This window comes from Merops nubicus, unplaced genomic scaffold, assembly GCF_000691845.1.
Source record: "Merops nubicus isolate BGI_N331 unplaced genomic scaffold, ASM69184v1 scaffold11496, whole genome shotgun sequence".
Classification (NCBI taxonomy): Eukaryota; Metazoa; Chordata; class Aves; order Coraciiformes; family Meropidae; genus Merops; species Merops nubicus.
In genome coordinates, this window is record NW_008612968.1 from 3,810 (window position 1) to 29,828 (window position 26,019).

The 26,019-nt window shown below is 43.6% G+C and overlaps 1 protein-coding gene across 4 annotated transcripts in view; it reads left to right on the forward strand.

The window, feature by feature from the left end:
• The first annotated feature begins 236 nt into the window (after nucleotides 1-236).
• Nucleotides 237-26,019, forward strand: part of ANKRD6 (ankyrin repeat domain 6) — a 33,345-nt gene continuing 7,562 nt past the window's right edge. For 2 of the 4 annotated variants that reach the window (XM_008941726.1, XM_008941727.1), the window contains exons 1-9: nucleotides 237-356; nucleotides 10,028-10,126; nucleotides 17,308-17,406; nucleotides 17,978-18,076; nucleotides 21,184-21,282; nucleotides 22,324-22,422; nucleotides 24,170-24,268; nucleotides 24,497-24,574; nucleotides 25,368-25,472. In XM_008941726.1, coding sequence (XP_008939974.1) covers nucleotides 237-356; nucleotides 10,028-10,126; nucleotides 17,308-17,406; nucleotides 17,978-18,076; nucleotides 21,184-21,282; nucleotides 22,324-22,422; nucleotides 24,170-24,268; nucleotides 24,497-24,574; nucleotides 25,368-25,472 — 897 coding nt within the window. The remainder of the gene's footprint in view (nucleotides 357-10,027; nucleotides 10,127-17,307; nucleotides 17,407-17,977; nucleotides 18,077-21,183; nucleotides 21,283-22,323; nucleotides 22,423-24,169; nucleotides 24,269-24,496; nucleotides 24,575-25,367; nucleotides 25,473-26,019) is intronic. The other 2 variants (XM_008941728.1, XM_008941729.1) reach the window with 2 other exon arrangements.

Sequence of the window (26,019 nt, forward strand, 5' to 3'; positions counted from 1 at the left end):
CCTCCCAAGCGCAGGGGAGACGAACGCTCGGGGAGGAGCCGCTGCGGCGCTTCCGTCTCCCAAGCCTTGCTGACGGCCGTGTTGTTTTCTGATCCACAGGTCCAGAGGATGGCATAGCAGTAACGTCACCGCCCAGGGAGCTGGGGTCCTTCCTCACCTGCATGCACGCCGCTTGAACCGATGCCAAGCCTTTGTTTTTGGACCGGAGGAAGCTGAAAACCTTTCTCTCCTAATTCATGAGCCAGCAGGATGTGGTCGCCGTGCTTTCAGAACGCCTGCTCGTAGCCGCCTACAAAGGCCAAGTGGAGAATGTGGTGCAGCTTATCAACAGGGGTGCCAAGGTAGCCGTTACCAAGGTAACAAGGGAAAAACGCTTCCCCAAATCCCCGGGAGCTAACGTAACTCCCATGGCCTCGTAGCTTTACCAGTCTGAATGCAACGGAGGTTAGTGTTTAGGTTTCTCTAAAGTTTTTACTTCATAGCTCATGTGAATTTACATTACAGTGCATGTCTTGTGCTCAGGCGCTTCCCAGAGGACGCAGGGGAGTCCTTGGAAACGCGGTGTGTCGGCAGAGGGGCAGTGACATTTTTCAAAGCATGCATTGACTTCTGAACACTGTGTGAACTGATGAATGGAGCGATTCATCACTGTTGAGGGAGGTCAGCTCAGAGGGCCCATCTTTCTGGGAGGGGATGCGGGAGAGCACCTGTTGTGGTAGGGTGAAGGTAGGCAGAAAGCGTTCCTTGCCACTGAAGTCCCCTTGGTACAGCTTCCTCGCCTGAAGGAAGCTGACATCTTCATTGATTCCTGCTGTGTAGTTCGGTCAGTTCCAAACTTGGGATTTGCAGGCTGTATTCCCTGTACCTTTGAGATAAGGTCAGCATCGAAGGATTTCTGCTTAGATATTAAGAGTTTAAACTGATATTCCCCTATTTCAAACTCTCAGCATGTCATAAATAATATTAGTATCTAAAAGATAAGATAGAACTGGCTGCTGCAGAGATGGTTTGATCAGCAAAAACCCTTAAAAAGAATTAGTTAAGTTAGATCTTTACAGCTGTAACATAAAATCTGGGATGTCCTGTTTTGATGAATTACTATTCTTCATCGTATCTAGTTTTATTTGTATTTCCATATTGGTTTTTTAACATTATGTATATGTGGGAGCTAATGCTTACAGATAAAAGCACATGTGAGTACATTTGATAAGTAATCTGTTTTTCCCTCTTTTTATCTGTCAGTGACAGTTGCTTTAAGGCCCTTTGCAGTGTTTGAATTGTATGTAGTATTTATTTTGAAAGCTGGAGTGATCCCAGGACAGCAGGTGTTTGTAAATTTTGTTTGCCAAAACTAAGTGGCCTCTTGTTGGTAGATGTGAAGCACAGATGTAATATAAAAGGTCCTGTAAAGATGCTTATTTGACTCTGTTGCCCAAGCAGCTCTGTAGCTGTTGAACAGCTATTAAAGATAGTCAATAATAGATCAGGGAATACTGACTTACAGATGTCTGAATGGTAACTTGGGGTTTTGTGATTGGTTTTGTTTTTTCTTTAAGATCATGAGCTTTGACACTGCTGAGGGACCTACCTGAAAATACACAAATGATTGAAAGGATACTATTAATGTAGCTTCAAATCCAGTTTCCACACTGTCTGAACATAAATCATGGTGTCCTTTGTAATGGTTGCCAGAATAATCATGCCACTGATGTAACCGTTTCACAGAAGTAGTTGCCATAATCCACAATTCATATGCAAAATTGAGACTTTCTCATCACTAAGGTTGTTTATTATGCCATTGTCAATGCCTTCTGTTAATTACAATAAGAAGCAAATGGTGTAGAACTTACTTTGAAACACAAAATCAGGTTAATTTAAAATCAGGTTTGCCAGAGTTGAAAGTTTTTCTTTCCTATACAGTATAGATGGCTTCCTGCTTCTCACATGTGCTTTGTTGATCAGCTCTTGCGGGGAACATCAAAGCAAAGCTCTTTTGGTGACAATACCGTGCCCCGGTGCAGACTGTTGGTGTTTCTGTTGGAAAGCTGTGGTCACTGGTGAGCTCCAAGGCCATCCGTGTAGCCAGCCTGGTACTACAGGATTGTAGCTGTTCTTTCCTGGAGGTTGTGGGTCATCCCCATGGATGATGAAGGCTGTTCCTCTTGTCATTCTGGATGCATCCTGACACATCAGCAGACAGTGCAGCTGAGGTACTTGGGTACCCCAGTGACAAGCCCTGCTCAGAAGAGATGTAGTCAGATCAGCAAGGCTGCCGAGTGGAGAGGCTCTCAGGGGAGCGACAGAGCCTCCGTGCACAGGGCATTTTGGAGGCACGCACACACACTCCTCCCATGCTGTGAGCCTGATAGAGCTGAGCTCAGTGCAAACCAAGAGGCGTGAGTCCAAGCTGCTGCCCTCATCAAAGCCCAGCAGCTCAGGCTCCTTAACGTCCTATCCATGTCTATACAACATCCAGTTTGCATCTGGCTCTCACCCAGCCAGCTAGCTGCACAGGGAGAGCATGTGCCTATTTGCCTATGAAAGGCTGTATAAACAAACCCTGGAAGAGCTTGGCTTGCTAGTCTGGTGGCACACAAAGGATGGAAGGAGAAATAGCCATTTAAAGTCAAGGACAAGGTTGTCATAGAAGCAAGCATGTATAAATTAGCCTCAAGTATACTTAAACTGGAAATCTGAAGGGATTTTTTAGCCATCAGAGAGACAGGTTCTTGTGCAGTCTTTCAATAAGGAGAACAGGCACAAAATAAGATTTGCTTTCAGGACAGGGGTTGTTAATTTTAGGATGGAAATTAGACGGCATGCTTGTTGTAACAGAGAACTATTGATCAAGCTTTCAGTTAAATTGAAACTCAGAGCCCTCTCCCCTCCCTAGTAAAACTTGTTGCAAAGTGAAGGATAAAAATACATGTATTCATGCGCATGCCTTAGTTCTCTTTTACCTATATGTCTTCTGATTTTATTAATAGTTTTCATTTTGTTCCGTCAAATTACTTTTAAGTTCTAGGAATTGGTGTCAAAATAAAAAAAAAAAGGGGGGGGGAGAGGGGTTTACTTGTCAGTCAAAATTCCTGCGGAATTCTATCAGAGTTCAACTGGAAGAAAGCATGCAGAGGCAAAGCTCTTTGGAGGGAGAGAAAAAGTTCCCATGTTACTTGACGCTTTAGAAGTATTTCTGATACACATCTGTAAGCGCAGACCAGTTCTTGTGGAAAAAAACATGCAGAGCCACAGCTTGAAGTGACCAGGATCCTACAGCTAAATGCCAGAGAGTTCTTTATTCAAACAGGATTAATTGAGCATAGCTTAAGAAAAATTAAGGGTATTTTCTATAACAAACCAAGTACTACTAAATACTGGATAGCTGGCAAACTCATCCAGTTCTATTTTTATCATATGTGTGGAAGTTCATATGATGTGGTTAATTGCTGCTTCAGTAAACAACAATTCAGCTGCAACACAGTATTTCATTTTTGCCACCCCTGTGCAGATGATTTCAGAAGAAGAATATGAAAGAAACAAACTTCAATGGAGAAGCTGCGTGTCCAGGTGCTCACTTCAGCGTTTCCCTCAGGGAGGCTCTGGTTTCATTTTGACAGCATTACTAGCAAGGCATCTGTGCAGGGGAAGTCGATGTGGAAGTGTGCACCTCTCCTGACTCCAGTGAGGGAAACTGGGGCTCATTCAAGATTTGAGGCCTTTTAAAATATGTAAAGAAGAACTGTTGAACACCAGGTCATGCGGCTGTTGAGCATCCAACCTCAGGGAGCCCAGAGTGGGAGAGGGCTGGTGGCACGCTGCACATGCATCGAGCACTCACTCTGCTGCTGAGACCTCTGCCACCAACCACATGGGGTCATGGCCAAGAGATGGTCTGGTGGTCAGCAGAGGCTTCATGGCTCTGCTCTCCTCAAAGGACTCCTTCTTGACCAGGGTTCTCCCTTGCTACTCTGCCTGGCAGGGCAAAGAGATCATTTCAAGTTTTTATGCCTTTTTGTCTGAAGTTATTTAGAGGTGTGAAATTTAGAGCTCTTTTCTTCATGAAAAGGGCAAACAATACCCTGAACAACAGGTACATATTGGCTGATCCAATAATCAGGTGCCTTTATGAAGTATTTTGGTGAACATGCTGCAAAAGCTGGAAAACTAAGAGCCTGGTGTAACTGAGTCTTTTCTTCCAAGCAAGAAAGCTAGTTCATTCTTTCAGTCCTTTTGTAGTAGAACTTTGTTTCAATTAAGTTATTGACAGCTGCATCTTCTACATGAAAGTGCTGGGCTTTTTGCTGAGCTGCTCTGCCTTCCTGTCCTCCCAGGATGTTGTTTCCTTTTCCTGTGTTATTTTTGTTCTCATTTTGTGAATTAAGATAGGTTAGGGAGAGGGCTGTGGACTACTGTAAGTGGCACAGGAGGAGTGGTGGTGGTGACATCTTAGTTCATGTTGGCTCTTCTCTCAGTCTTGTCCCCAGAACCGTGCCTGAAGGATGGAGGGAAGAGGGATTTCACCTCCCAGGCATCAAACTCTGGTGTATCCCAAGGATACCTGGCTGAAACAAGGCACTTAGGGGGAACAGCAGCCCTTAAGGTGGGGTTGTTCCATGCTTGGAGATGAAATTTCCAGGTCCGAAGCTCTGCAGGACAGCAAAACAAAGTGTTGCTTCGTGTTGGGTTTCAATGGGGCATTGCAGCACGGGGTGCAGCAATTCAGCAGAGGAAATTAATGGGGCCAGAACAGGCTGTGCATTAGCAGTCACACACAGAGGAGTGTGCTGTCTCTCTATTAAACTTGAAAAACATTGCCAGAGTAAATCATAAAGGTAGTACTGGCAGTTTTTAATGTATCTTGTGTAGTGCCAGGGGTTTTGTGGCTATTTTTTAAAAGGGGAGCAGAATATAGCTTTTCTGCAGAGTGAAGCATTAAGATCATAGATATAAAATTGGATTCTGTGGAGAAGGGATGATCACTTGGAAGAAAAAACCCATAGAAATGCAAAAGGTAGTGCTTCTGTTCTGTTTTGATTCAATAATTCTGTTTGTTTGATTTTGGAAGTAGTCATGTTAAGAACCTGCCATATGGCAACCTTTTCATAATGCTGTGGCACTCATAGTCTTGTCATCAGGATTTCAATTTTAGAGCATACTGAGTTCTCTAAAACAATACCTTTTTTCTTCCTTTTTAAGCAAAGAAGAGCAAAAAATATAAATATTTTGGTGCATTTGCATTTTTATGCTTCTTCCATTTGAAAAACTACTTGTGTCTGTTTTAAACAATAAATAATAAATGAAAGGGGAATAGCAAACATTTAGAGACTTGCCAAATGCCTATTGAGGTCAATGAGAAACTTTCTGCTGACTTGAGCGAGCAGGTTATTCATGGAGAACGGTCTAACAAATCATCGCTGGGAACAACGTGGCAAGACCTGGGTTTGATTTTCAAGCTTTCCAACAGAACACAGATAGGCCTGGTTTTGTGTAAGTGCAGAATGGATGAATAAATAACAGTCCTTGTGCAGCACAAGAGCAGGGTGAGTTGGAGAACCAAACGTGCTTCTGTAAAATTACCTACAAATATATAAATAGAAGGAAAGATGTGGCCTGTGATTCTGAGGTCCCCCCTTTATAGATTTGGTTGCAGAGTGCATACATTGGCAGCTGCTGTAAGAAAACTCTGCTTCTAAATGATATGTATCAACAGCTGCCTGTCAATGTCTGGAAGTTAGAATACAGATTAAATGCAAACAAGACCCCTCCCCTTGCATTTTGCTGCTGAAATTCATGCGTCTGTTTGCTGTGCTTGGCCGTGAGCTGCTGCGTCCCATCGCAGAGCAGCGTGTTGCCGTGGTTGGAAGTTGCAGCCTCGGTGCAACAGGTCCCATTTATTTTGTCAATAAGCCCGTGACATGGGAAGATTTGTATGATTTGTTGCCTGCTGGAGCAATTATTTACATCTGAATAGAAGTCCAAATTGCGTATTTTTTGTCTGAATGACTGCTTTATTGGTTCATTAATCCCAGTTCCTCATTTGTATTTCTGTAATAACCCGCAAACCATTGCAGTTCATGTTTGGAAATGCTCACAAGGATTTAAGTCAGTAATCTGCCTGTTAAGCAGTCACTGGGTTTGCTGTTGTCTCCTTACAATGAGCATCTAGGGGACACTCTTGTTTGTGTATGTTTCCTTTCCCATTAGCAACCATCTGTATTCAGATAAGCCCCTGCTTTGGTGCTGCAGTGGTGAGTGCAAAATGTCTTTGTGGAGGGGTCATGTGGAAGGAAATTTGCCTGTTTACCTTTATATATCTTCCCCCTAAATACTTTGGGTAGAATTCATTGCTGTGAGGGAACTTTGTGGGCTGTTAGTTTGACTTACAGACATGAAGACAAGCACAGCTCTGACTGTTGCTGCTGGGGCTTCACACTGTAGCATGGGCCCATTGAACATTTCTCTCCAAAGCTTGCTGTGCTCCAAGTTTGTCATCACAGCATAAGATCACCTTGCCTCTCCCTCAGAATTTGTTCTGGATAGGTGCGTCCATGCGTGTGTAAATAGCTACCTGTATATGTATGTATATGTTTGTGTGGGGAGGTGGGTGGGGGTGTTTTTCCAGTGTTTGTGTTGCCTGTGCTGGAACACTGTCCAGCTGTACCGCCCATTTCTGCTCATATTTTGAGGTTACTGGAAAGAGGAAGAAAATCTGGCATTGCCAGTTCTTGCAGGATTGTGATTAATCTTCAGATGATCAGTGCTCTTCCAAAAGCTTGAGCCTCTCATCAGTGTGATGTGCTGGAACTGGTCCTCCTTCCCACCCTCACATCCTAAAGTAGGGCCAGTTTTCATTTATAGTGTAAAGAACTTTTAGTTCTTTTAGTGGGAAGAACTCAAGGACTGCATGCATGCAGTAGTCTGGTCTCTGAAGGTCTTTCTCTAGGGGGTCTTCAGGAAGTGGGGTGCCTATGGTTTTGGACAGAGAATCTTGAAATGTACAAACCATCTGGAATAAAAATAATCCTCTAGTCTTCCATTTCAATAACTTTTATTTTTAATTTTATTTTTAAACAAAAATCCTAGTTTTGGGGACCTGGCTGAAGTCTTTGAGTGTGTAATGATGACGCTAGGGGAAATGGAGTTGATGTGAATGTCTCTGTTTGCTGGGTGACGGGAGCAGCCAGGCAACCCTTGCTCGCAGCTGTCTCCTCCTCCAGCACCTACCTCCTATGGCTGGCCATGAGAACAGAGAGGCTGGCAAGCTATCAAGAACAGGAGACACATTGGTCTTGTGCTGACACACAAGTCTGTTCCCTGGGGCAGCTTTATTTTAATGTGCCTTAAGGCCCTGACTGGGCAGGTGAAGGTTGTGTGATCTGCATCTTTGGCGGTTTTGCAGCCTTTCCTTGTGCTTGTGCCCTGCCAGTGGCTCACTTTTTTTGTGTGTGGCAGTTGCCTAGGAAGGTGTGTTGGGTGAGGAAAACATGTCCCTCATACTGAAATAAACTCAAATCTGCTTTTATTGTTTACTTTTAACACAGTACTTTTGGCCGCACCTCAGCATTTTTTCTGTGGTTAGAGATGGTGATCTTATCAGAGAGTTTCCCTGCTGGCATACGTTCAAGTAGTTGATGCTGTTTTCCTTTTAAAGTACATGAGCTGGCTTCATCTTGAGTTTGTTTGGGATTTTTCTGCTCCATGCACAAATTGCAATAAATTGTTTTCATGATATATTAGTAACCTGCTGGGAAGTGAGATGTCCGGATTAGGTGATTTACTTATTGTCATTAAGTAATGTAGAAAGTCAGAACCCATAAACCTGACGTGCTGGAGCACATATATGCAATCCAAACATATTGTTCAAAGCTGGGAATGATTTCTCAATTTGGCTTCATCTTGCCATTTTTTTTTTTTTTTTTCTCTTCCCTCCCTCCCCTGTATCTTTTAAGCCTCCTACTATTGAGTTACCTGGAACAGTGATATAACCGTGGCTCTCCTCCAGGCTGATGGAGAAGGAAGTGTGTTCGGTACAGCTCAGTGCCCTTCACCATAGGGGCAGGCGTTGAGGGGCCTGTGGGCAGGTGGAGCAAGAGGTGCCCAGCCAGGGGCTGGATGGCTCCCAGGAGTGGTGGTGACAGCCGAAAGTGAGCCCTTCCCACACCTCCAGTGTGCTGGGAATGGATGTTTCCCCCTTGGGACAAGCTGCTGCCACTAATGGGAGACAACGTTTGAAATACCCACGTGTCAGAGTGGGTGAGGACTTTTCTGTTAGGTCTGGCCCTTCAGATCCATAATGTAGGACAGTTAATCAATGTTTAATATTTTCGAAGCATGGCACAACTAGCTACTAATGGCATGAACATTTTTCCCTCACTGTTCTGTGGATTTCAACATTGGTGTTCCTTTTTGCCAGATATAGGAGTATGGGATTTGCTGTGTGAAAACAATCCTGTCTTGAGCTTGGTTTTTATTTACTTGAAGTAGCTTTCCTGCTGGAGAAGCTGCTTAAAACTTCAGAGAGCTGATGGTTGTCTTCTGCTTACTTCAGGCCACAGGAGTCAGACAGCTCTTGAGGTCTTTGATCCTTATGTAGGTGATGCATTATCTCCCTTTACAGGGTAGATCGTTGGGTGGGAAAATAGACAATGGCAGTGACAGTGAAGAAATAGACACTTAATAGATGCAGATGAAGAGTAGTGTAGCTCTTCTTTGTTTCATAAAATGCCAAGTGGAGTAAAAGAGCATTATTCGTGAAGATACTCTGTGATTTTAGCAATGGCTGGAATCCTATTAATAGTAATGAAATAAAATTTGCAACAGTTTTAGTGTTGCTGTTTAACAGTTCTTAAGGTGTTTCACTCACTTCTCATGTTGATCTGTGGTGATTTTATATCTATTTGTATATATATTTATACACACACAATTCCTAGAGCAAGCATTAATTCCTGATTCTCCCTTGAGTTTTCTTTTTCAGGTTGTATGGGCTAAATATTTAGGGAATCACTTATAGCTCTCCTGTGTTGTCCCAGCTTCCTCTTACAGTCTCTTTCCTCTTTGAGTCTCTTCTCAGATTGATTCTTATGCCTCTTTTAGGAGAAGCAGCCTGTCCACTTTTCCTGAAATGTTTTATTTTAAATTCTGTCTAAAGAAGATCAAGTGGGATTCACTTACAAGTAGCTATTGTTTATTAGTTTTCCTCTTGTCATTTCACTTAGTTTTTCTGAACCCATTTGTTGGGGAGATTCTTTTCTTTTTTTAAATTGATTTTATGGTCAAATTTTAATTATTTTTTTTCTCACGAAACTGTACATCATGTATCCATCTCACTAGTTAAAGCTTTTCTGTCCTGTTTATTACGGAACCATCCTAGATTGAATTTTTCATTACCGTTTTATACGCTTACTTTCATGTGGGCTAGCGCTTGGTAATGTTAAAAGTAAGCATTGTTTAAAAAAAAACCTGACAGGTCTTTGTCAAAATGAGGCTGGTTGTTGTACATGTGAAGTCACTTGGAGTGACTACAGCTCTTCCAGTCCTTTTTAAGGGGAGCATCCATCATAAACAATAGTCCAGTAATTCTTATTTCTATTGCAAAGATGGTGCCCATTTCAGGCTATGACTTAGCCTGGTATTGCAACTTTGTTGTGCAGAACAAAGTTGAAAGCAGTTGACAATTCTGCACTCCAGAGGGACAGAAACAAAAGGGTCATGAGTTCTCTTTAGGCCTGGACACAAAGCCGGATCCAAATTTGTAAGGAAGTTATCCTCACATGAATAAAAGATGCCTTTTGCAGAGTATCATTGGGATAAATTGAAATGTTGCAGAAGGGGAAGGAGGTGTTTTCAGCATAATACACAAAACTAAGGTAAAGCTGTTGGTACACTGAGGTATGTCAGTGTACCAGCTATTGCAGGTTTCAGAGAGTGAGCCATGAATAGAAGAATGAGGAAAAGCAGATAAAATTCTGGTCTACTACCGTGCATTAAAAATAATCTCAAGGTATTATTGTTTTCTTCTAATTCATAGCATGGCCGGACCCCTCTGCATCTTGCTGCCCACAAGGGTCATCTCCACGTTGTCCAGGTTTTGTTGAAGGCAGGTTGTGACCTGGATATTCAAGATGATGTAAGTAGACACAGCCTTCTTGCTTGGGGTGAAGGGGAGGAGGTTATTTGCAAATAACAGTAGACTTTCACTTCTTTGAAGTAGCATTAAATGAAAACAAAATTTGTCTATTTTCTAATTTGGAGATGCAACCTCTAATTTGGAGATGCAAAACTGCATGGGAGACAATGTAAAATGTGGTGGTTTTCAGTGAATAGCTTGGTCCTCTTGCTCAAATTGCAGAGCTTTACAGGAGCTCTGGTTGTGCCAGTTGTGTAGGAATAGCAGTGAGAGCGTTGTCAGTTGCTTGGTCTAGAAATGAAATAGCAGTTTGTACTCTCTGGGAACCCACTGAAGGACATCAGGTAGGGGACACAAGGCATGGTGGTGTTTGTCTGAAGGGGGAGATGCTTTCTGTGTAGACAAGTGCCTCAGCATATAAAGTTTTGAGCAGCTGCCCGGAGCGCTGTGCAGCATCGTGGGGAAATCATCCTGTTGGCAGCCACGCTCCATGTGGGGGTGGTCACACCTGTGAGGCTGTGGTCTGGTGGGGCATCAGCACAACAAAACCAGCTTTGATATTAGCAAGTGGTAGTTTGTTTTCATTTGGTAAAATATGTCAGTTATTGAAATTTCTCAGTTTCCCATGAGAATGGTTCTAATCTTGGACCAGGCTTTAAGGCACATTGGAGTGACGAGTAATGTGGTTTGAGTTACCTCACTCTGATGAACAAAGGTGTAGGATGACCAGTGCAACAGCAGTTGAATAACCATAGTTTCTTTAGATTTGTTGCTAGCTTCTGATAACACGCTGGAACAAGTCTGAGGAAGGGCTCTGAAGGTGCTAGTAGATGCACCTGTATGATTATTAAAAGGACACTGGAAATGTCTAGGTGACTTTTGAAAATCCCCTTAGGCATTTGTTTGCCTCTAGAGAGCCTTAAATATCTGTAGAAATTGGAAAACTGGTTTCCTTCTCTTCATGAATAGCTGCTTCCCTGTGAGACATGAGCAGTCTGTGTGAAAAGCTTGGGACTGGGGTACTGGTGCAGCCAGCTTTCTACTGGGAAACTTGTTTTTCTAGGAAGAAACTTTGCTTCCTGTGCCCTTTATTCTTTCTCTGTGCCTATCTGTGAAATAGAGCAGATTTGCAAGTTTAATGGGAGTATCAGTTTATTCAGATGTATCCTGAGTAAGATTTTTGACTTCTCCCAGCAAAAATGATTCATCAGATATTTAAGACAAAATTGCAGGTACTTTACAAGTACAGTCAGTTTTCCTGAGAAAAGCAAGTTGCTGCTCTAAGAATGCAAGAGCTTCCACTCATTTGATCAAATTTGGTTTCTGTGGAAACTGTTTTTTGAGTAAGTCTGTTGGGTCTTTTTAATCCTCTAGGAATAAAATCTAGGCTGTTCGTATGTAAACATGATAGCCATAATGGAAAAACAGTAAATTAGTGTTTAGCATTATTGCAGTTTGGCAAAGTCTTGCACTGTAGAAACATTCAGCTCACAGAAGAGCTATTTCACTTGCCCTGCAAGCTTCTTGGGGGCTTTGTTCATGACAACTGGATACAGCTTCTAAATGTGGTGACTAATCTGAACAGAATAGATGCATGCTTGATTCACAGATACTGTTTCTTTAAAATGTTGCTTTAGCTCTCTATTTAGTACTAGTAATTTGGTTAGGATTGAGAAGAGCCTCAGGAGCTGCTGAGTCTCAGAAGGTGTGTTAGGATTTGTCTCCGAGAAGGAGGAAGGCTAAACTCCAAATGAAGATTTTTACTCGTGAAAGGTATAAACTAAAATATTTCTTTCCTTTTACATAGATCTTCAAAGAAGGTTCTCCATTTATGATTTCTCCTTCTATAATTCATTTTTATACTTTATTTATGCACCACAGAATATGTGCATATTCTCTTTTACTTGCAATCTATTGATTTTGCCTTCAGTCATTTCTTACTACGTGCTTGTTTGGCAATGAAGGCACCTTAGTTTCCACTGTTGATTAACATTTATACATTTCATTGCTGTTTTTCAGGAGTACAGATTTAGGTTCAGAGCCGGAATCATTCCTGGGAGTGGGGAGTATCATACTTAATTGAAAAGTAAATTATGTAGTTGATTGTTGACTGTGGCACTGTTGTTATAACACAAAAAAATCTCCAGGTTGTAAAAAGATTACCTGTATTTTATTTTTCTGCAAATAATTACTAGAGAAACCTAGTTTTTTTGGAGTTGACTCTCTAGCTAATGAACGAATGCAAGACTAACTTTCATCTGCCACATGATAAACAGAAACTTAAAAGTTGCTAAATGTTGTGGAGAGATTAAAACACTCACTTCATGTTCTACAGATACATTCTTTAAAACACAGTAAGAGCTGTAAGAATTAGTTGAAGAATGACCTCCAGTGGCCTGGAGTGGGATTATTATGAATTTCAGCCGGTGGAGTCCAGCTCTGTAGAGTACGCCACCCCGGGAGCTAACTCCTTCCTCCTCCCTGCCAATACTGAAAGCTCTTACTGGGATCCCAATGCCATCTCTGAATGGTCAATGAGTATCCACACAGCACACACCTCAGAAATAGTCAAGGAGAAGGTTGCCCCGGTGAAGGAAATCAAGGACGAAAAAGATAAGAGAAACCAGAAGAGAAAGGCTAGGAAGGAACCTAGAAGATCAGAAAGAGAGAAGGAGGTTAGAAATCTTGTGCATCAACCCTGCCTTGAGCTTGATGTCTCCCACGTCTGCATGCTGCAAAGCCTTGGCCTGGTGGTCTGGCATGACTGAGCTCTTCTGTGGTGCATGACTGCATGGCGGGCTTTGTGCTGTGTGCTCTGCATCAAGTCTCCTGCCCTGTATGTGCTCTCTGAAAATCTTAGCTGGGAAAACAAGTTGGTTTAAAACAAAACCCCAAGCCTCCAAAAATTCCTTTCTGGAAGCTTCAGTTTAAGAAGCAGAAAATTAATTTGAAATGGAACAGTAACCCAGGGTCCCTAATAATTTCTAGTGGGATGTAAATATGCAAAGTGGCTTATGCCTGTACTCCTATGTCAGTCTCATTTAAGATGTAAATTGTTTTGTTCATGATTATTTTTTCATGCCTTGATCACTTCTGCTGGTTATGCATCGTCATTTCTTGTGCAGAGTGAAGCTGTTCTTATTGTGTGTCATGGTGACTGCTTTTCTTTAGCAAGGGAGGAGGAGAGCAGCACAGTAATACTGAGAAATATCAGGGCACATTCAGTTGCCTTTGAGTACAGGCTGCTTCAGGATACCCACGTATGCTTGTATGTTCCTGCGAGTATTTAGCACTCACGGTTATATTTCAACTTTAAAATGAATTTCTATTCTGAATTTAGTGGTTTCATTTCATAGTATAAGACTTTGCAAGGGCCGTCCAACACTTTATATCAAGGATTGAAGGCATGAGTTTTTGGTGGTTATTTTGGTGCAATTCTCCTGTAGCAAAAATTCTTCCTGTAGTGAGGATTTTGTAGAAAATCTTGGTGATTTCTGCAAACATGGAAGAACAAAGTGTGACACTGGAGAGGGGCTTTAAAGGAGATCGTACAGCTAATGGACAATCTAGAGAGTGTGAGTGTGCAGGAAAACAAAATACAGTGGTTATAGTATTTTTTAACATCAGAGAAAGGAAAAAAGTAGCATGTATTACAAACTAGTATTAACCAAATCCCGTTAAATTTGGACAATAGAGTCTATATCAGAGACTCCCATAACACAGTAGAGCTGGCAGAAGTACTGATACCTACCTGAAACCCTTTTGTAACTTGCTTGTGTTGTTTCCTTTCCCTTGCGGTGAACTTAGATGTAAAACAGATGCCTATCTGGCTCCTAGGTGCCTGGTCCTAGTGGTTGCATCCATTGCTTTAAGTTAGTCAGCAAATAAGGATGCTCAGGGAGGTAATTGCAAACGCCGAGACACTGAGCAAGTGCCACCAGCCTAGCCAACAGAAATGCTCTAAAGGAAAGGATAATGCTAAAACCCATGGAGAAGGTCAAGATTTTAGTATCTGCCTTCCTTCAGGACTCCCAGCCTGTAACCTTCTGCTGAAAGCAGATGTTTCAGCTCCCTGTGAAGAGCATGGTTTCACCCTTTGGAAGGGTACCCGCTGGTGCTGGGCCTTGCTGTGCAATGTTTCTGTTACAGGGAGAGCTCTTGGGGTGTGTGGTCCTGTGTCCTCTGCACGGGGGATGCAGGCTCCTATCCCAGTCTCCCAGTGTCTCACTCTGCCTAGCCCAGTGAATACCAAGATTGTTCTTAAAAGTGGAGCACTTCAAACACAGCAGAGCTCTCATGGCAAGACAAACTGGGCGAGTACAGTAACCTCTGGGCTGCTGCAGAAGAGTCAGCGGCCACCTCCTTTGCTGGCCTCATTTCAAAGGGTGGTGGGTGTGCCTGCAACTTGTGTGTAGCTTCTTCCAGCAAGCAGGTGATGAGGGTGCTCACCAGGCAAGAGAGAGGCGGGGAGATGGCTGTGTAGGGACTGTGGCAGGGTGGGGTGGGTGCCACACAGCAACCTACTTGGTCCCACCATGACTGTGGTGCCCTATGGCTGTGTGCAAGGTGAGATATCCAGGCTGTTGGAGTGGAGGAAACACCTGAGTTTGAGTTGCTTTCAGGGCTAGGCAGCATCTGAGGAAGGTGATTTAAGATACACCAGCATAGGCTTAAGTGCCCTATTTCTTCTACCAAGCCTCACTTAAGCACCTAAGTGTCTTTTTGGCTTCAGAACCACATCTGCATTTAGGCAGACTCAATTGTTTCTGTCAAGGTCACATCTGCGTGACACAGCACTGGAGTTATCTCTCTTCATTGCTACTGCTCTGCGGTCTGCTCCTAAGGTATAAATCACTTACAAATAGGATCATAAATTGTGCCCAACATAATAGTCAGGGCAGTTAATATGCATTTACTGGTGTAATTGCTCTCCGAGCTTCTGGAACAGCCCCCTAAAGCCTTGCTAAAGGCAGAACTCTGCTGAGTGCTTTCAGAGACAGTTACTTTAGCAATTAACAAAAAGATACATGGGTTGGTGATTACACTGTCTGAAAATACAGGCTGTGAAAGAAATACAGCTCGTCTGTTTTGTCTGACTCTGGCAGAGGCAAGGTAGGGGTTTGCTCCTCTGCTGATGGGGAGGCAAGACAGGGTATAAACACTGTGGGGCAGGCAGCATTATTCATGGGTGGGCTGTGCCATCTGTGGCTGGGTGCTCAGTGACTCGCACGCAGAGACCATTGCAGTCTGGTGGCTCAGCTCCCACAGCACCTTAAGCAGTTTCAGGTTAATGTGCGTGTTGGTCAGAGGGGATGGCTGACCAGCTCCTGCCCTGCTGGCTGAGGGGCTTGGGGGTGATAGCAGCCTTCACCAGGGCATTAATACCTGCCACTTCTTCACTGGGAGGTGCCTCAGTCCAGGTGAGGCAGGGTTTGAGATATCCTTTGCAATCCCTGTTACATGGATGAGGTATTTATTTAGCTGGTTAGGATGCTAGTTGGACCTTACTTGTAGAAACTTGGGTCTCTCCATGCTTGTGTAGAGAAGATGTCAGCACCAAAGCCCACACCTTGGGCAGGAGGCACCTGAACCTACCACCTACAGGACTTGCATCCCTTCACCTACCCAGGCTTCCGTTTTGGGGGCTAGAGTGTTTTTCATATTACCCATTGCTGCAGTAGCTGTGCCATTCATCAGTACCATGTCTTATCAAAAAAAGGTGCTAAGTTCTTCCCAGTCTTGTAGTGGACAGGTTGCTGTGGAGTAATAGTTATTGGAAACTATCAGACATTTGCCTTTGTGAGATGGTATAATTTCAACATTTTCCTTTTTGTTTACCTTTAAATTTGAGACAAATATAGAACTTCAGAGAAATTGCAGTGCTGTCAGTTTTCCAATACTTCGTGTTTTTCTGAAAGTCCCAGTTTCTGTAACCAGTACTATCTTTGTTCAAAAAAAATCTTTTAAAAGATATTTTGTATCTATTTAGGACTAGCTTCCTGCAAGTGTTTTCTCCTCAGTACACACTGCCTATCTCTGCCCCATGTGTGGTTTTGGTGACTGTTAGCTAGATACGCAGAAGTGGATTGCATTCCCTCTCCGTTTAATCATCCCCCCCAAAAGCTGCGTGCAGCTTTGAGACTAGTCTTTGTGCCTGGACTCAGGCTGTGCTTCAGCATTGCAGGTTCAGAGCAACTTCAAAGGAAAGCCAAGGCTGGTGGTTGTGGCAGCAGTGGAGCTACTGCAGCTCATTTTCCCATCGATCGGGGTCTTACTTCCCTACATGCTGCTGCACACATCCTCCTCTTCCCCTTCTTTTGTCATGATCTCACCAATATGCACATAAAAATATATAGATAACCCGCAGTGGGCAGGGCCAGTAGTTTGTGTCTCCCTAGCCTTCAGTTTCTGGAAGGCTTATAGAGAATCAATCTTGCTCAGCAAATGAGTTCAGCAGTTGTTAGAGGGGAGATAGATGGGCAATCAGATGAGATGACTGCATCAGCATAATTTCTTTTGGAAACTTGACCATAAAAGAAACTGATGTAAGAAACTTGCTTGTTGCTGTTACATGGCAGGTCAATGAGAAATGAAGGTCATTTGGACCTTAAGGTCACTCAGTTCCTTGATTGAAATAAGTTGATGATCTTGCAGTTGTGGTCCTCATCCTAAAATTGCCTCCACTCTTAGCACTAATTGGTAAATTCATCAGAGGTGCTGAAGAGACTGACCTCATCTCACGCTCCTTATCCTAAGCAGGGCTGATGGAGAAATCGGAGCCAAAACAAGAGAGCCTCATCCAGTTAGTGCCAGTACTGGAGGATCATTATGATGCATTACGACAGCCTGTAACTCCCTGTGGTTCCCTACAGATACTGTTGATTATTAGACATGTAATGCCAAAGGTGTTAGAGTCACTGCCTTCTTTCTGATACTGCTGTATTTTCAGAACGCTTCAGCACTGTACATGGAATTGTGATGACTTGCAAACTTATGTAAATGGTTTGTAGCTCTCTGATACTTCCAATAGCTTCATTAATCTTGGAAACTTTAATGCTAGTTGTTTATGGGATCTGTTTTCAAAGGCAGCTTGGAACAACCCCTGTGTGTGTTGTGTGCGTTTACATTGAGTCAAAGTGAGGTGGGAATGGAACTGATGACAAATTTCCTTCATTTTGCAGGGTGATCAGACAGCATTGCACCGGGCTGCTGTCGTAGGGAACACCGATGTCATAGCGACTCTGATTCAAGAGGGGTGTGCTTTGGACAGACAAGACAAGGTAACAGTCAAAAGCTAGGCCCTGTGGGATGGCAGCCTTGCCAGCCAGTAGTATTAAGGTCTCAGAAAGTTATGGTTTATACTCTGAACTAAGTATCTGATGCTTTGAAAGTAATTGGAATAGTTAAATTGAAAGGAAAAAAAAAAAGCTCTACCATCCCTTTGATGTATATTATTGATTTAGGTGTTTGGGGTTTTTTTATATCAGGCTGATAGTTTTTGATTTAAGAGTCTGTTCTCAGCTTATTAAGGGAGGAATTAAAGAAATGTACAACTATACTATGCTCTAAGCAAAACACTGCAGTCTGCCTTGGTTATTCCAGAAACTGTGAATCCCAGGCTGTAAACTTTGTTTGAGAGTAAATATAACTAATCCCAAGTTCCAAACAAAAGAAATAACAATGTTGGTACCCTTTTCTGAAAATAAAACAGAAAATAAGCTGGTAGGACAGGAAAACGTTCTATATTTTAAAGTGAGCAGGTGGGGCGTGCAGCTGCTGAGTTCTAAATGCAACGGTGCTCTGCATGTGGACACCACACACTAACCTTCTCCTCCTTTGTGTGCTCTTCAGGATGGCAACACTGCTCTTCATGAAGCTTGTTGGCATGGATTCAGTCAGTCTGCCAAAGTGCTTGTTAAAGCAGGAGCCAACGTTCTTGCCAAGAACAAGGTGAGACCCCTTCGGGAGGAGCTTTCAGTTCTGGTGTAAGGTGGCTGATTCTCAACGCTGGAGATTTCTGGCCATGGGATTTCTCAGCAGGGGGGGACCTGCTCCTGGTGGGATTTTTTGCTGCTTTTTATTTCATTTATTACGCCTGGATGGTTCCTCCACAGGCATTAGGAAATTCATATTTTGACAGCTGATGCAGGAGGAACTCAATAGAGCATTGAATGATACATTAATTACAGCTGAGGCACACTGCAATTCCTGTGGAAATCTCCATGGTGCTCTATTTTATGCCAAGTGGATTCATTGTGGTTGGTGTGATTTAAAGTGAAAATGAATTGTACTAATGCAAAAATGGCATTCAAAATCTTTTTTTTTTTTTTTTCCAGAAATCAAACAGCCAAAGGAGTGTAAGCCACAGAGGGACAAAAATAGTGTATAGATTTTTTAGAAAGTTATTCCTAGTATAATAGCATAGGCTTTTACCAAAGCCTTGTAATGAACCTGGATTATGTTCCTTTTGGTATTTATATATAATACCTTGAGAACTGTTTAGATGGAAGAATAACAAAGCAAGGGGTTTTAGTTCCACTCTAATGGTAATACCTGTGGGACACTTGTCTTCAACTCATTAATTCCAAAGTAACTGGAGTAGTGTAGGAAATGGCAGCAGCAGCAGCTTGTGGTGTGAGCCGAGTCAGGGTGTGGGCTGCTGTGCCAGTGGGTTGCGCAGGGCGCACGCTTGGCAATGTGTCCTTCGTGCTGGGCGAGAGGCCTTTGTGATGGCTTATCGGCATCTCTCGGCATTTTTTTGATAAACGTGTCTCTAAAACAACAGCTAAAAGGGACTAGTGAAGAAAGGGAAGAAAGATGACAGCTGGCCAAAGTCTAAGATTTTGAGTAAAAAGGCACGTTGCCAGGCATCGTGTTTATGTGCGTATGTATGCATACAGCGTACATGCGTATGTTTGTACAGTTGTGGTCATTTTGTGGCTGTAATTATATCATCTTTGGTATTGTTTTATGTGTATTCCTTCTTTTATATGGTTTCAACATCCAATTTCTATTTTCTGTAATTACTTTTGCTGTAATGTTCACCTAGATTTGTATGAAAGGTACTTAAGACAACTTCCCATGCTTGACATGACAGCCTTGGCAAGCGCTATGCTCCAGTCCCTGGGCACGCTTGTCTCTGTGTACACGTATACTTCTCTACAAAGAGGTCGGCTTAAGATCCAGGTCTGGGTATCCTGCATGCTTGGATGCCTCAGAGTATTAGAAGATTAACTCACAATACAGTGTATGTCAACTGGAGACAACCTCTCTTGGAAGGCATGTGCATGGAATAGCTCAGCAGGGTTGATCTGGAATATGAGTGGCAGACTTTAATAACTGCGCAGGCAGCTCCTGCGCGGGCCTTTGATGTCTTACCCACACAGTCCTCTCCCTTTGCGTTTCACTCCTTGGGTGTTTTTAAATGGACAGGATCTTTCCTCAGGAGCCGCTGAAAAATGTGGAAATTGTGCACGCTTGCACACATGCACATGCTTTTACCCCTTTTGCTTTCAACAAGAATGAAGTGCTTAGCTCTCCTTAATCCCAAAATGGTTTCTCTGGTCTCTCAGCTTTTTGTTACTGACAACCAGGCATAATCTTTCTGACAGCTTTTCTAGCTGCCAGGGCTGAGTGCTATGTGCAGAAGCACCCTACAGGCTGTTGACTGTATACACCTGGCCACTGTGTGATTTTGGCTGGATGGGCCAGATGTGGGCTGCTAGATTTGCCAAACTCTGCTAAGCAGCAGAAGACAGGAGGGAACTGACCTTTTATTTTTTTTGTAACTCCTGGTTACTATCTTGTGGGACTGCTTGGGGAACCCTTGCACAGATGTGCTTCTCGCAGCACAGCACCCTGAGCACAGTGTATAAAGGAGCGATGCATTTGAAGATGATTTTTGTGTTAAATGAAATGCAGAGGCCAGACAGGACACGTGGGATTTTAAAGGCAAGTCCGGCAAGCATTTGAGGGATGGGAGAACACATGGGTGAACCACTCATGTAGCCGTATTCCTCCTGTGCAGCAATCACCCTGGAGATGCAGTATATTTTCTGTCAAGTTGGCTTAATAAAAACTCTTCTGCTGTGATAGATCATCCCATGAGATCCATTGTGGCATTCTTTTTAGATCCTCTGTCAGTTTGTACGTTTCAGTGAATATTCAGTAGACCAATTAAGACTCTCCAGGTCAGTAAAACTCAGGGCCACTCTCCCTCTTGCAGAAGCTGTTGAGAGATTTGACACCCTATGTGGGAGACACCTGCTCTGTGAGCCCTGACCATAGGCACCAGCACCATGACTTCCCCCAGCGCTGAGGTCCTTGCCCATCACCTACTGCACAGAACCTTTCTGCCTTCCCACCAGGGCTGACCTTCCAAACTGCAAATTATGAAGGCGTTGCAGAGGCTTTTCAGAGATAGACCCAGGGAGGGAGAAAAATTACACTTAAATGAAGTGTAGCCGAGAAATAAAAATGTTCATGTCTGCCACAGCTTAGAGACTACATTCAGGCCTGAAATAGTTCATAATGTGGAACTGAAGATCTAAGGCCACATCTAAGAGTTGTCCATTTGTAATTCAAACCCTGCAGCTTTGACCTGTGTCAGATTAAAGGTGACAGATTAAAGGCTGTAATCAAGGTGAACAGACATGGAAACCTTTCTGCCTGAGCTAGTCTAATTTCTAGCTCCCAAGAGCCAAAACCCCCAAACATTTTCAGGACAACAAAAGCCAAATGTTGAAGTACTTGATAGTGTTGTTTGATATTAATGAACCAGACAGTTTCTAAACTGTTTCCTGCAAACAGACTTGACCAATGCAGATACTGCTAGACTGTGCAATTTCTGCCTTTACTATATCCCAGATAAATCGTTTCCAGGGTGGAGGTGTATTTCAATCTCTAGTGTCATTCAGCTCATATCTTAGGGCAAATAATAGTGATAGTATTCAACCCTTGGGTGGATCTTGTGGGAAGACCTGTGAGGTTTGGCATTTTTTTAATGCTTATGTCCAATTTCTAAATATGGCTTTTATATTTCCCTGTATTTCTCTAAGGCAGGTAACACACCTCTTCACCTGGCTTGCCAGAATAGCCATTCCCAGAGCACTCGTGTTTTGTTACTTGGAGGATCTCGAGCAGACCTCAAAAATAATGTGAGTTTTGAAAGGAATGTGTTCAGTTTGGTGTGCTTTTGTTTTAGCTATATTGCTTTAACTTGTAACAATGCTCAGAAACGCATTAAGTTGTAATTTTTATTATAAATGGTATTGGAAGAAAACATTAATAATTCATTGTATGCATCATGTACAGGACTGCTTTTGATAGGACTGAGAGATGTACTGCTAGTACCCATCTCTTGAGCAGGAGTGGAGGAGCCAGAGGGGGTTTTGCTGTTGCACAGACCAAGGAAGTTGGTCCTTTGCTGCTTTTTGAGGTCCTGATGGCCTTGACCCATACGCTGTCCTGCAGTTCTGCAAAAGGGCTCCTCTCTCAGTAAGATGGAAATCTTAAAGTGATTTTACGCCAGAGTGGTGAATGTCTTCAGATGTGCCCTCACTGAGACACACAACACATGTTGTGTGGCAGTGTGTCAAATGAGGTAGATTCAAGGTGACTTCGTTTTCAGACATCTTTCCTCCTATTGTATAATGATTCTGGCATGACAAAGGAAAAAAAAAATGAAACCAGATGCTTTTGTTCCTCCTTGATAACAAGGTGGACAGAGGCACACAGAAATGGAAGCCTGTGGGACTCTGCTCCCAGCTCCCCATGTGTCACCCCTCATGGGGACGCTGCTCTGGCCCACGCTCCTCATGTTTTCTTCATTACGTGCAACACTAAGTTGAGTTTCCAAATCACGTTAGTTTGTAATTCAGGAGAACAGATTTAATGTAAAAAATGTAGGTCAGGTTTTATAGTGCAGTAGAGCGGTATTTTATAATTCCAGCATTTCCCATCAGTGGTTAAAGAACTCGTACTCCCACCTTGCCTGACCCTAGCTCTTGGTAAACCTTCCCCCCCCCTCCATGGTAGCAGATTTTGTACTGCAGAGAAGCCAGCATTACTGTGCGGTGGACGTGTGTGGCTCTTACTGCTCTTTTTGGTTTAATAGGATTATTTCATCTCTGACTACCATGACAAGTGCAAGCTTTCTTCCTGTGATTACATGCTCAGAGCTTTGTTTCTGTTTGCAGGCAGGAGATACCTGTCTGCATGTGGCTGCTCGTTATAATCACTTGCCCATCGTTAGGGTGCTGCTCAGTGCTTTCTGTTCTGTCCATGAAAAGAACCAGGTCAGTGCATGAACCTCATAGCAACTCCGTGCCCTTTGCTGGTTGTTGGGAAGAGGGATTCCTACCCCAGGAACCCAGCTTCACTCTGTGTTTCACTGTACCTCCAAACACCTGAGCTTTTAAAAGTAACCTTAAAGTAACGGCATATCAGTGGTTTATTATTTTGCCATCACATTTGCATCATTTCTTTAAAGCATTGTCTGTTTATGAGGTTCTGCCATCCTATGTTGGTGTAGAAAGGCGGGGTTGGAACAGGGGAAGTAGCACAGGGTTAGGAGTTGGTGCTCCTGGGTCCTTATCAGTTCTATGCAGAATGGGACTGGACAAGGGACTCAGTCAATTTATGAGGACCCATTCTTGTCCTTCATAATGAGGATTTAACAATCCTTTCACCATTACAGAGACGTTGTGAAGCAGAACTCACTAACGTTCAGATGCTACAAAAATGCAGATTCTTCTGGAATACCCTTTTTTGCTGCATTTTGCAGTAGGGGGAATTAAAAGGGCATGAAAGTGAAGAAAAAGTATGCTTTAAATTCAGAGTAATGATCAGTCTAACCTAAGATTAATCATCTGTAGTTCTTTTATAGAGAAGTAATTGATTGCTGTACTTACAGCATAGCCTGATTGGGTGATAGAAGGGGATGGATTTAGTACATTAAAATGTGTTAAATCTGCTAAACAAACAGATTATGTGGTGCTTAACCACATTCCTGGGAAATTTTCCATGTGTAGATGAGGATCATAAAGATGTTTTCTGAGATGTACGTTTAATCTCATTTCTTAGATATGAGATATTACAGCAAACAAAATGGGTTTCAATGTACTAAATTTACTCTCTAATTTTATTTGGAAATAAGATTTTTAACTTGCAAAATGACTTACTGAATATTAAGATTAACTGGTGTGAACGTGGCCCAGGAAGACACTCCTTTCCTTCTTTTCCCAGCACTACCCAAAGTTGTTCCATATTTGCACATATAGTGATTTTATATATGAATATGCCTCATCCAAGTTAGCAAGAAGCAAGCGATAGTCTCAAGGAGATGTAGTTTTCTGGAGGCAAAATGCAAGGCAAAGGGGACAGGAGGGCATTATATACACGTGTCCTGCCTCCCTTGAACAGCTGCTGGCTGTGTTTCCAGTGCCTGTATCTGATCACAGATGTCTTCACCTCGCTGCACTGGGACAAGGGCAGGGCAGTGTGGTACTGCTGGACCTGAATCGCCTCCTGGTTTTGATCCAAAAACTCTTTTTCTTGAGGAATCTCAAGAGGAGAACACTAACCATCTAGCTGCTGGTACTTCTCTGATTGTTTTTGAGTGATGTGATACATGACCACCTGCACACCAAATAATGAAACCTGAAATGAAAAAAAAAAACAGAAAGAGAAGGTTGTGGTGGGAAAACGGGTTCTGCCTTCAGGTGTTGTATCTGTTTGCTGGCAGCAGAGCTGGTCTGTCTCCAACCTGCCTTGTGTGTCACTTGGTTTAGTTAAACCAGATTACCAGAGCTCCAGCAGCATTTCTCAAAACCAGGCTGAAGTAGGTCCTTGCCCTGAAGTAGTTCCTTTTCCCCTCCAGTTCCCTTCCTTCCATCTCTGCTTTTTTTATTGACCAGGCCTTGTTTAAGCTTAGTTGTTGCTTCAGTAAGTGTAGGTCTTTTGACCTGTGAGCTTCTTTTAGGAAGGTGTGATGAGACCCAAAGATTGGTGTAACACGGTTGTTTTCTGCTCTCTAACTTGCAGGCAGGGGATACTGCGCTCCATGTGGCTGCTGCTCTGAATCACAGGAAGGTGGTTAAGCTCTTGCTGGAGGCAGGAGCTGATACATCTGTTGTCAACAATGTAAGCAGGACATGGAGTTTCTTTGGTGTCTCGGATTAATGCAGACTCCCTTAGAGCAGCATCCCAGTAGAAAATACTTGGATGTTAGAGTTGAATTCAATCTGGGTAAATGAAAGCAGTTAGTCACTTTACTCTTGTGCACAGAGCATGTTACTAACCTTGGGTGGAGAAATTCCACATTTCCACATTTGTGTTTTGAAGGAAATACCATTTTCTTTTCCCTCTCAGGCAGGTCAGACCCCTCTAGAGGTTGCCAGACAGCACAATAACCCTGAGGTTGCACTTCTCCTCACTAAAGCATCACAGGTACGTTGTAAATCTCTTCCCAACACACACACAGACATGGAGCTGAGGCCAGTAAACCTTGATAGGCCACTCCCCCTCATCCTTAATCTTCTGCTTGGAGAGGTGCCTACATTTCTGCTGACATTGTGTGCTGGCCTCAGATCTATTTCAGCCCCAAAGCCCAGCAAGGTGTTCAGATTAAGCCTCAGTATTAAGCACTGTCAGAGGTTCCACTGCCCTGATAGGCAGAGGATAGAGCAGCCAGAGGCACTTGTTCCCTGCAATGGCCTAGGGGTTAGAAAGCTGCCCTGTACCCTAAAGCTCCTGTGTTGTGTCACTTTGCTGCCTGCCTCAGACACATCCCATCCTCAAGGTGGTTGCTTGCAGTGGAAGATGCTGTGAGATAGGGACACAATATACTATTTATACTTGGCTGCTGTGTGTGAAATGCTACAACATTCTTCAGGCCAGAAGACATGTGAGAGAGCTCTTTGGTTGCTGGTATGATACCAGGAGCGATCCCTGCCCAGCTCTTCCTTGTCATCTCTGTGTGGTAAGGGCTGGCCTGAGGACACAGGAGGAGGCGTTCACCCCTCCAGGGGACAGCACAGTGCTCTGATAGACCTAACTTGGTGCTGGTGTGTTTTTCTGGCTGTAAACACCCACAGCGCTGTCCCACCAACATCCATCTGGCTGTGCACTCTCCTTTATCCATCACCATTTAGACAGAGGTAAAACAGTTCTGCTCTATTACTTGGCTTCTGTGGTAGGGAAGAGCATGACATCACTGAGTAACAGTGTGGTCTGCCTTCAGGTCTCGCGCTTCAACCGTGGGAGAAGCCTGAGGAAGAAGAGAGAGCGACTGAAGGAGGAAAGGCGAGCTCAGTCAGTGCCACGGGATGAAGTGGTGCAGAGCAAGGTACAGCCCAGTGTTACCAGCTGCAACTGCTGCCAGGAGGGTGTCCCGATCCGATGTCAGGGGAGGTTTCGATATGATCCCAGGAGGCGAGATTAAGACACAAGCGAGGTCAAATGACGTATACCCAATAGAGTTTTTATTACAAAAAGAGAAAAATGTTAGAAAAGAGTAGTGATAGGACAGAGTGAAAATAAAAGGCAGAAATCAAGCAAGCGGTCGGTAGAGAGTCTCCAGAGCAGTTACCACCACGGGCCCGCAGCGTGCTGTCGGGCGGGAGCCGTCTCAGCTTTGGAGGTGGGCAGCGGAGCAGGAGCGAGGTGGTGAGCAGGCTGGAGAGCTGTAAGCAAGTGAGTCTGTGGCGAGCAGGTGAAGAAAGAAAGAGAGAAGAGAGGCCCGGGCAGTGTCTGTGCTGGTTTAAATAGGGTCCCGGCTGGGTACTGACGTCACGGGCCCTCTCCAGGTTGGCACAGGCTCCCTTAGGTGAAGTGTGCTTGCAGGGCAGAGGGGCTGCCGATGCTTGGCTAGGCCCCGAGCCTTTCCACTGGCC